At 36.4% G+C, this 11,573-nt stretch overlaps 2 protein-coding genes across 2 annotated transcripts in view; one reads left to right on the forward strand and one right to left on the reverse strand.

Moving 5' to 3' along the window:
- The window catches only part of LOC140229476 (ubiquitin-ribosomal protein eL40 fusion protein), a 336,799-nt gene that overhangs the window by 279,153 nt on the left and 46,073 nt on the right, over nt 1–11,573 (forward strand). The gene's annotated exons all lie outside the window — the stretch shown is intronic.
- Nucleotides 8,408–9,667, reverse strand: LOC140229661 (muscarinic acetylcholine receptor M1-like). Its single transcript, XM_072309904.1, has one exon. It carries the CDS (start codon nt 9,665–9,667, stop codon nt 8,408–8,410), a length of 1,260 nt encoding a protein of 419 aa, XP_072166005.1.

The raw sequence follows: 11,573 nt of genomic DNA on the forward strand, positions 1-11,573 counted from the left end.
TGGTCGTGCTGGTCTTCCGAGGGGTCCAGCTTCACATGAAAAATCACATTTGATACTCAGTACCGTGTACAATGAAATCAATAAAAATATAATACAAGTAGATGCACACATTATATGCATGTATACCTACACATAATAATATCATACAAACACAGCACCGATACATCACTACATCAATTAAAACAACACTAAAAAAATGTTATCCCTCCCATCCCGACTGCCAATTCCCTTCCCACCCACACCTTCTATCAATACACCATAATCATTAAGCCTTCAACGCAAAACATAAGCATTTATTGCGTTCTTGGGCATGATGATGAGCATGTTATATCTAAGGGAAAACTATCAAACATTCATGCCCCACAATTATAGACGAACATGCGTTTACAATATTCTGATCTTGGCTTTGACAGCGATAGCCTTCCATAAGAGCCTGAAGAGTATTGATGTGATACAAAACAAACCGGTCCAGTAAAAAAGAGCGATACAACTATTCAGAGCTTTAAAAACCATGAGCAAAGTATGCTTTGTAGGGACTACATTTAAAGACTCCCCATTTCCCCGTCTGATGAATACTAGTTAGCTGATTCGAAATAACTATTCTGTAATTTCTGTAAACAGTCTGTATACTTTTATCATTGGCAGAGTCATAAAGCACGTCTGCATAATCAAACAAATGCTAATTAAGGAATTGTAAATTATCTTGATACTATGTTCATCAAAATTGTAACAAAGACGACTCAGAAACCTTATTAAATATTGGTCAAGAGGTCCAAGGTCAATGGTAAAAGGTCGGGTTAAAATACTAAATTTACATCTTTTACCAATGAAATGATTACATGGATTGTATATATTAAAGATAAATCATTGCATAAATTTGATACATGTTAGAATGTATAATGATTCAGTAGGGAAAGATTTGGGTCATGTGGTCAAAGTTCAAGAAAAAATGCTACAATTTCACAATGTTTGTCCATATTTTTAAAATAGCTCAAGGATCGACATGAAAATTGGTGTGTCACCAGATAACGATTATTTGCCAATAATGTGGAATCAGTCTCACATTGCAAGTTGTTCTATAAACTTATTGAAAGAATAATGTACTATAACGGAGCCATAATGCTCATATGTTATGTTAGAAGCCTCTGGACATCTTTATAGCACACCATCAATAGTGTCTTCCAATAAGTGTATAAACGGTTCAGGAGTCAAGAAAAAAAGGAACCTAATATAAACCATCAGATAATTATTGTAAATGACTTGATAGCTTAAATACAATCTACATGTTATAATACATACACGTATATATGCAATTATTTTTATACATATACATTATACATTATGTACATATATATGTATATATATATATATATGTGTGTATATATATATATATATATATGTATGTATATATGTAACTAGCGATATATATATATATATATATATATATATACATATATATATATATATATATATATATGTATATATGTAACTAGCGATATATATATATATATATATATATATATATATATTATTTATTTATTTATTCATTTATATATGTATACATGTATATACATACATATGTACATACACAACAAATGTGTGATATATTTGTAGTTTTATTCACGCAACTCTTTGAGGTCATCTTATACAGTGTGGTCAGATAAACAGAGAGATGTCATTTCCGAACAGTTTCGGGGTTGCACGAGTTCGTGTCTCCTCTTTCGCCAGATTTCAAAAGATTTTGTAGCCATTGAAAGCTGATAGCGTTAGACGCACAATGACCAACAGCATGGAGCTAAGCCCTTGCAGAAAAAAAAAGGGGGATATTGAGGAGATTGATCGTATCAAATTCATGGCCGAACATGGAGATTTCAAATTATGGATAACAAAGTTCAGCAGATAACGTTTAAGAAAATTCCTGAATCGAAGGTTCGTTAATAGGCGGACTTTCAGTTGAATGCCATTAAAAGAAGTGAAAATGAAGAAAAGCCATACAGCCATTCATTTGAAAACGAACGTTCGTGAAAAAGAAAGATTTTTTTTTTCATTCCTTCCATGAATAGCGCTTGTGACTCATGACATTTTACTTTCAAAGAAATTCACTGAGTAAAAGATACCTGATTCTTCGCTTCTTTTCTTCTTCTCGCGTGCTGTTTTGGAAGAAGAAATTCAGCTCTCTTTTTTTTTTTGCATCGACAATCATTCATATCCTTTCATATCCTTTCATAATCATTACCTTTCATCAATAGTAATTGAGGGCATTTTTCCTACATTGCCTTAAAATACAAACTTGCCTGAGACAGCGAATACCGAAAAGATAAGAAAATGATGAGATGAATCGTATATTATTCCTTCTCGAAATCATAGCTCGGGGTTTGTGGGTACCATTGACGTCTGTTTATTTCATTCGGTTGTTCATTCGTTTTGACGGTATATTGTGGTTTGGGGTTTTCAAAAAATTTTTTTTCCAAGTGTTAAAGCCATGTTTTTTTTTTCATTCTATCATGTTATTTGTTTATTCTTTTACCCACATCAACATATCTAATGAAACAAAGCAATATGGTATAAAGCTCAAAAGACGTTGAGCTTCTTCAGCCTTTTTTTTTAATCTGCAAAGGCTAATACTTCGCAAGGATTATCTACTCTTTCAGATAAGATTGTGCAGTTTTCAATGGGGAAAGATGTTGGAAATTCTGTAAAGTGCGAAGCGCATCAAGACTAGTATTTGTAAACAGGTTAAAATGGTTATGTTAGCAAACTATCTTTTACATGATTTGAGAGTCATTTCAGAAGCACCATACCTGCTTATCAGTTTTGGGGGTGGGCTTGAGACAAAGGAGGTAAGGTTTCGACGTGACGTATATGTCCATATTTGCAAGCCTCCTCAGCAACTGTCCCATCGCATGCAACCGCTTTTTACTTCATATTTTATAATCATGATGTTTCACTGAGGGAAAACATTGACTTTTTCTTTGTTTTCTGTATATAGGTTACCGTAAGACTCGAGCATTCATCACGAACTTTAATGAAGAATTTAGGTTTTTTGAAGAATTTTTTTTCACCGCTCAACAGGCAGGTACTGTTCTTTGAAGACTTTTCAAGTTCGATATGCAACACTTACTGCCATCGTGTTTTAATTCTTGTTATTCTTCTTGAGGTTCATTAATGACTAGAGAGAATACATCATAATATGATAATAATGATACTACTACTACTCATAATGATAATAATAATAATAATAATAATAATAATAATAATAATAACATATTAATATATATGTTGAATATTCATATTCATTTATATATTATTTGTATATTATTCATATTTATTTATGTATTATTTGTATATTATCAATATGATAGTGATAATGATATAATATCATTATACTACAGACAAGATACATTATTTTGTTTCACTTCTTGTTCGATGAAGAAAAATATAAACTGAACTGAACTGAACTAAATATATTCTGATTGTTGTCTCCTTCTTTCTATTTCTTAACCTTGAAACGCATCTCTTACTTGGCTTTCGTAACTAATGGACTGTGTTTTTCCCTCCCTTTTGGGATAACTCTATTCAGTGACTCCATTCAATCGTAAGGCTCGATGATCTCTTCAGAAGCGTTCTATAATGGCTCATTAGTGTACAGTGAGCGAATTCGCTCTCTCAATAGTTGTTCTATGGAATAGAAGAAGGCTTCGTAACCGTGACATTTAGATGGAAGCTGACTATATCAATCAACATCCGGGAGAATAGAGGATGAAAGGTTTCGTAAGAGACCGCCATAAGTTTTCTGCATATCACATGAAGAGAGCATAATCAATGGTAATGATAGATGAAATGGCAGGGATTTCTTAGAGGAACAGACTGATGAACAGACCATTTGCACCAACACCGTTATAATGACGGCGGACATTCAGTAACGTGGCGTAAGGGTAAAAGCCCGGAAAATGTTTACAATGTGGACTTACACATACAGCACACATCTGTCATTGTCATATGCATTTACAACTATATATGTGATCTATATATAATGTATATATTTTTTTATATAATATACCATTTCCTTTATATGTAACAGATACTATATATAGTAAATTTTTACGTAAATATAACTATAGTAACATATGTACAGATAAAAATAAAGCAACAGGGACTTTGTGATTAAACATGTAAAACCCTTTGTGTGTGAGTGTATGTGTGTGTGAGTGTGCGTGTGGGTGTGTGTGAAGGTAGGTATCATTTACTGCACACAAAATTTAATGTTTGTAATGCTTCTTAACGAGATATTGAAGCTTTCTGAGTCATAATTATTTCAAGCAGATTTTACTTTGGCGCACACAAGCAAAAAACAAAACAAAACAAAACAAAACAAAAATGAAACTATTTGGTCTTGCATCCGCCTTTTCTGGGAGAAGATTGTGCAGAAGGAGAAAAGAATAAAGATTTAGAGGATTTTATTATTTCTGAAAAGACATTACCTTGTACGTGTACAACAATCTCACCTGAATGAGGTACTGAAATGATGCAATATATTCCAATAATCATATCAAAACTAGAAAATACAAAGTGCACAAAAACAGGCGAGCGCGCGCGCGCACACACACACAGTCAAGTATATTATCACAGAGCCTTGTTATCTACGTAAGATGGTAACGTGTTGGTCAACGTGTCGCGTTAATGCATGTCAATAAGCTACCGATTAGCGCCATCTCCGTCCATTTGGTAAGCTGTTTTTATTATGTGTGTGTGCGTGCGTGCGTGTGTGTGAGTGTGTTTCGCAGAAGCATGTCACCGTCTTTTCTGGAATCATCCGACGGAATGTTTAAGTTTTCAAGAATGGCCCAGTGTTTCCGATTCATCTGACGTAAGGAAAGCAAAGTCCTTTTGTTAGGCACATTATAACACTCCTTCTCCTACGTCATACATTTTAAATTGATTACTGATTTTGAATTTAGATCGAACGTCATTTTACGCACCACCTTCCCATAGGGCCTACTACAACATTGCCGTTTTTGTCCGATGTAGTAGGGAATCAGTCATTCGGCACGCATAATCACTGTGCTTTTGCTGGACGCACTAAAACTTCCCGGCTGTATGTTTTGTCATCGATACGGTTGAATCGCTGAATTTGCACCCTCGCATCTCATATTTGGGCAACACTGACAAGGATCTTGACTTGTTGGATTTGCGCGCTTTCTCAGTTTACATCCGACAATGTTTATTTTTTTCCTAAATACACACACACACACACACACACACCCACACACACAAAACACAAACACACATGAATCTAACTGTGGTTGACATTTTTATAAGCCTTTTAAACATCGTTTATACGTCTTACCTCAATCCACACAGCTTTAATATTATGACATCATTATGATGAGGGAAAAATATTTTACATGAGAAGCCTTGCGTATCGGAATATAAAAATCGTTACAGTCGAGTATCGTCACGTATCCTTAGGATCTGCTGTGCTTTTTACGTGCAAGAAAAACAAGAGCATGATATATCGAAGTCTTATTCAGGCTGGTGCTTAAACACGCGAGAACGAGATGAAGAGTTCAATGTTTTATTTGAAACACATCATGAAAATCATGTCTTTGCTTAATGATTCAGTAACTGCAACCTCTAGCTCTTTTGTAGCCATTTTGCTATGATTCAATTCAATTCAATTCAATTCAATTTAATTCAATTCATTCTAATTATTTCTTCAACAGATCAAAGGGACGTGAATCTTCATGTAATCCTCATAAAAAAACGAACAAAGACTTTTGATGGCCTGAAATCCCATTTAATCTCATCATCTCATTTAAACCAAGACTGAACGTTTTCGTTTTATCATCAGTTTGATAAAGTTTTTGCTCCTTACATCGTTTTATGTCACTGCACCCACGTAAACAATCATGTTGATGTGAGCTTGGGTAATTTGTGTTATTCAATAATGTTTAAAAGATATGCAATCAGATAAAAAGTGCTTTTCAGCAACCCCTTAAACTAAATAACCACACAGCGACATAGAAAAAAAAAATGAAAAATACAGTTAAGGACAAAAGAAAAAATGTAAAAGTATGTATAGCCCCCTTTGTATGTACAATGAAGTCAGCATTATAATGTGTGTCATTAAATAGAGGTACAGTTCGCGGTCCTGAATAGATTCACATTAATGTCATGGTTACGTAATTTATTGGAAACGTGTCTCTTATCAATACGGACACATACAACTGATGTTAACATGTTTGCTAGAGAATTTATGCAAGTGGTAATCGCTTTTCCAAGGATCAGGGAGGCAATCTTCTCCTCATGTTGTGTACAATGCCTGACAATCGTTTTTCAATAACTATTCACTGTTCTATGTTTTACTTCTCTCGTTGGGCATTATAATGGATACTCTCCTCAAATCCTGCAAAACGGGGTCACCCCTACGAGACCGACACCCACGAGTCATGTATCCCATGAGTTCGACATCGGAAAAAGGTCCATGAGTCATACAGCCACACGAGTTCTTACAGCCCATGAGCTCGACACTAGATAATTTAAGAACAGTCCACGAGTTAGACATTATACAGCTTTATGTGCTGGTCTCGTGGGCCTTTTTTGCTTGGTGTCGAACTCATGGGATTTATGGGCTTATAGTGTCGAACTCGTGACGTGCACCCGCTAAAACGTATACATACAAAGACACGTAACATGCTATGTAACAACATTCTGCTGCACAGAGCAACACGAGTTAAAGGGATAATTCACCATTTGCAGATGAAACAAAATCCCAGCATTAGTGCTTTAAAATACTTCTAAAGTGTGCGGTAGGGATAGAAACAACCACTGTATAAATTTGAATCGCGAAAATTCATGTTATGTATTGTTGAATATACAAAATGTGAACAACAGTTATGATAAATGCTTCCAGACTACACTGTCTACAGTTACGGTTTATTGAGAAAAATACAGATATCTCCTTATATTTTAGGATTTATCGCGAAAATCTTTTATGATAGGATGTTTTGTGGTACAACAGACCTACACATATGCATTAAATGTAATATCTTGATTTTTTTTTTAAATCACTGTTCCCAAAGGTAAACAGGACCTTTGATAGAAATAAACAAAATATTGTGTAGCAGCGCCTATCATGCCTACTGCGATCTTGATGACATTTGTTTTGATGACAAAAACACTGAAGTCATTGCAATTGACATAATTTCTGAAAAGTTACGAAAAATCCGTAATAGGTCTGCAGAATCATACTGAATTGTTAATGTCTTGTCAGTAGAAAGCATGTTACTCAAAATACATAATATGTGAAATTACAGACACGCCCTGCTGGAAAGAACGCAGTGTCCCTAAGTGTGAAACACAATGTGAAACACAGTGTGAATACGTTGTGAACACAGTGTGAAGTCTCTACAGTGTGAACACATCGTGAATCATAAATTCACAGCGTGAAACAGAACATTACTATGTGACTACCCTGTGAAAAATCACACCACAATGGGAAATAATCTTCACACTGTTAAATTCGAGCGTTTTCACATAGTCGACTATATGAACACAGTGTGAACACACTTTGGGACACTGTGTTCTTTCCAGCAGGGACAATGCAAAATATAGCCGGTAATATTTTGTGTGTGTGTGTGTGTGTGTGTGTGTGTGTGTGGTTCTGTTCATCGTGCAGGCACGTGCAAAAAGGTGATGACGTTAAGATCAGGGGCCCGTTGCATGGAATTCTTGATGTTGATTGGCTGTTGAGTATTGTTGCCATGATGGTAGTTACCATTGGATGGCAAAGTTTTATACCATGATAGTCACTTTTATGCAACGGGCCCCAGGACATGTTTAGCTATGAATTTGATATACATTTGTTGTAGTACTCGTAGTTATTACTTGTTTCACCATCATTTAGACATAGTGTTTGCCTATGGACTGGAATTGTACAAAATTTAAAATTTTGTTATGATTCTTTTGAGAGCATCCAAAGTGTGTCTTGATTCCGATATGGTGCCTAATCAATACTGCGATTTTTTTTCTTTTGCCAGAAACAAAAATAAGAAAAGAAAGAAAATACCACTCTTCGTTACAGAACCAAATAATGTTCCCGAACATTGCATTGATCTTTTTTTTTCAGTCTTACTGAAAGTGTTGACTTCATCTTCAATTCCGTTTCACACCTTCTGCACTCGATCAATAGTTGAAATGAAACAAATGAATTTGAACGGCTTACACCAGAAATCCCATCACAAAATCTGAATTAGGCCTTCTTTCGAACTTGCACAATGTAAACAGAAATCAGAAATTTGTCTTCTTTACAGGTCACCAAATCCTTAAGTTTACATCCATATACGGTCTTGTTGCTAAATAAAATCTTCACAACCCATCATGGTGTGAGTGTTGTCACCAAAAAGGGCTACAAGCATGTATCGCTGCTGGAGTGACATCTCTTGCAGAATATCAAAACAATTGTCCGACGAATCAAAGGCTGCGCCATGGCGTAGGCCATTGGGTTGAGCATACTATTGCTGTAGGTAATCCACCGTGCCACTTCTGTGTAATTCATGGCATTATTAATTTTCCTGTATGTAGCTGGTGATATGCTATAAATTGTGAAACTCATAATATTCGGCAACCAGGTCAACGCGAAGGCAACTACAATGAAAGTTAGTGTTCGCATGGCCTTCCGCCCTTCCGCTACAGATTCGCGTTTGACGGACGCTGGTGCCTGGACCTTGCCTTTAGCTTCGGGATAATCCAGGGTAGCGTTATCCTGAGGAGCTTCACACTCAGCTGGTTGATTCTTCAAACCTGCTGCATCAAAATCTCCGAAGGACTGCTTGCAGACCTCCTTTGAAATGGTCGCTATTTCGGTCGGATCAGCCAAAATGGCCGAGCTGCTCTGACAGCTTTCTTGAGACACATTAATTGATATCTCAACTCGCCGCTGTCCATCAGTTGATTCCCCTTCCGAGCACATTTGTTGCTTTTGATGGAGATTGGATAAACCGCTGGCTAGCAATTTTGACTTTCGCCTTCCTTGGACAGTGCGGATCTGAAGGTATACTCGTAAATACAAGATCATAATGATCAACAGCGGGCATACAAACCGAATGGTATTTGTCATCACCGCCAAGCCCAATGTCCTGGTAAAGTTAGGCCTCGGTAGACCCTGGGCGGTTGTAAGATCGTTAGGGACGAGAAAGAACCACACCAGGTTGAAGAAAAACCAAAAGAGGAACGGGATCAGCCAGGTAAAAACGTTAACAACTGTCGCCAGTAGCTTGCTCTTTCTCGTATAGTGGTGCATCGGATACATCGTTGCTAAGTAACGATCAATGGTGATGACAACTACGCCCATCACAGAAACGCCAAGACAGCCATTCTGCACCATCAAGAAAACGGCTCCAGCCACCCGGCCAAACACCCATTCGCCGTAAAGGATGATGGTTGAGCGGAGGGGCATTATCAGAATGCCTACAAGGAGATCGGATAAGGTCATATTGAGGATGTAATAGTTGGTGTAGGTCCACAACCGCCTCTGCCGAGCGAAAGCAACCAAAATTGCCGCGTTGGTGACGACGGTGGCCACAGATAGGCTCAGAGTGAGGAAAAACCGGTAACTCACGACAGGTCTGGGGAACACGGTAGCTGTTATCTCCGTAATGTTGATCATGATGATTTACGAGTCGACCTCTAACTTTAATGGTGGCGGAAAGGTTTCTGAGTTACAGAGGAAATAAAAGAGAAAAGAACGATGACCAAAAACTCTTGCATGACCTCTTAATCTTAGAAATTGTTCATAGTTAAGCAACCTCAATTCAGTTTCTGAAATTCTCAATCAAACGTGAAAAAGATTGGGTTCCTTGACATATCAATATATAAATATACAAAAATTGCCTAACACAGTGGGAGCATTATTTAACCAAGTTTGTATGATTGGAATGGAATTATCTTAAATTACCATAGCGAAAATAAATAGGTGTTTATAACCATGATAAAGCAAGTTATTTCGAGACAGAGGGCTCCGAGCCTCCTAAAAAGATTGTAAGCAATACAATTTAATTTTTATCCTGGACCTAGGACATTACCGGACCCAAAAACTTGCTACCTCACGATTGATTCCCTCGGTCTTTATTCCCCTGAGACAGGGAAGCCCTTTCGGAGCTGTGATGGAATGGATTAGGCTCTAAACTTTCCAACATTCTCTCACATCGTCAAACAAGATACTTCATCATAATCCCCTCTCTTGAATCAGATGTATAAAAAGTTTGATCCCGAAATGTGTGGGTTTTTTTTTTTTTTTTTGGGGGGGGGGGTTTTGGTTGGTTGGTTGGTTGAATTGAGATTTTTGGAATAAAATCTAAAAAAAAAAGAGAGAGATGAAATAGAAAATAAAGGATGTTTTTAAACATAGATCCAAGGATATTCCTGATAGTGAAGCAAGTGAGGTGTCACTGGAAAGGTAATGCTTTTCTCTATTTGATGATGAACTTACATTACTTTTTTTTTCAATGTCACTTAAACCGTTTTGAGATCAAAATATTCACATTTAGAGTCCATGACGATAGCGGAATGATAATTACAGCTATACGTATACCTTTAGAGAAATGCCATACACCAAACAGATAACCCTCGGTAGATAAGAACACGTCAATTGCACGTTGCTATATACATTTTTTTTTTTAATGTTAAAGTACTTGCCAAATTGTACAAACCTTTCCAAGGTTGATGTTTCCCCTCTGGCGGCGAAAACTATAATGATGCTGAGCAAATAGAGTCAAAAGAAACACTGGCGTTAATCACTCCTAGGTGTGGATTATTTATAATATGGAGCTTCAACGCCGTCATCCACGACTGAATGTGAGGAAAGTAGACAAACACGTGACCATGGTAGTTGTTACGTAGATGGATTACCTTAAATAACTCATCAGATGATTACTGCAGTGTGTTTTTGCTCGTCGTCGCGCATGCGCATTTCGTAGTATCCAACCCTGATGTCTTTCTCTTTTTGTTTTCTTATATAGGGTAAACGATTCAAGACGCTGATGCTTTTGACAAGTTTTATTAGTTAATCTCAGTGTGATGTCGATTCCTTTCTTTTAACTCGTTCTAACCACAGAGCCACATCACGAATACCAACATGCTGAAAGATAATAATTCTGACCTTATATTTATGTCTACAATAAAAGCTACAAACACAGAATATGAAGGGGATGGATATGTGTTTAGACTAAAGGATGTATTTAGGGAGCTGTCAGACATGTCAACTTATCCTTCAAAAAGCTGTTTGCAACCGCAGGACTGATTCCTTGAATGGCCAGTGAGTTTATGAGGTTATAATATATGTTTCTCCTCTTTACAGCAGAATACAATGGTCAAATTCTAGAGTCGAAATAGTTTGTTTGTTTGTTTGATAGGTACTTTATTTTCTGCAAATCAATATACATAAGTTACATAATCATTAACATGTGGGAAATGTACAGAATAAATTTAAAACAGAGTAGTTTGACTTGCATAAACAACAATATAATAGGAAATTAATGATATAATATACAGTATGCATGTCTATGCAGCAGGGA

Source organism: Diadema setosum, chromosome 6 (assembly GCF_964275005.1).
Source record: "Diadema setosum chromosome 6, eeDiaSeto1, whole genome shotgun sequence".
NCBI lineage: Eukaryota > Metazoa > Echinodermata > Echinoidea > Diadematoida > Diadematidae > Diadema > Diadema setosum.

Excerpts from the sequence above, each read along its gene's own strand:
- LOC140229661 (XM_072309904.1), bottom strand. The coding sequence starts at position 9,667 with ATGATCAACATTACGGAGATAACAGCTACCGTGTTCCCCAGACCTGTC.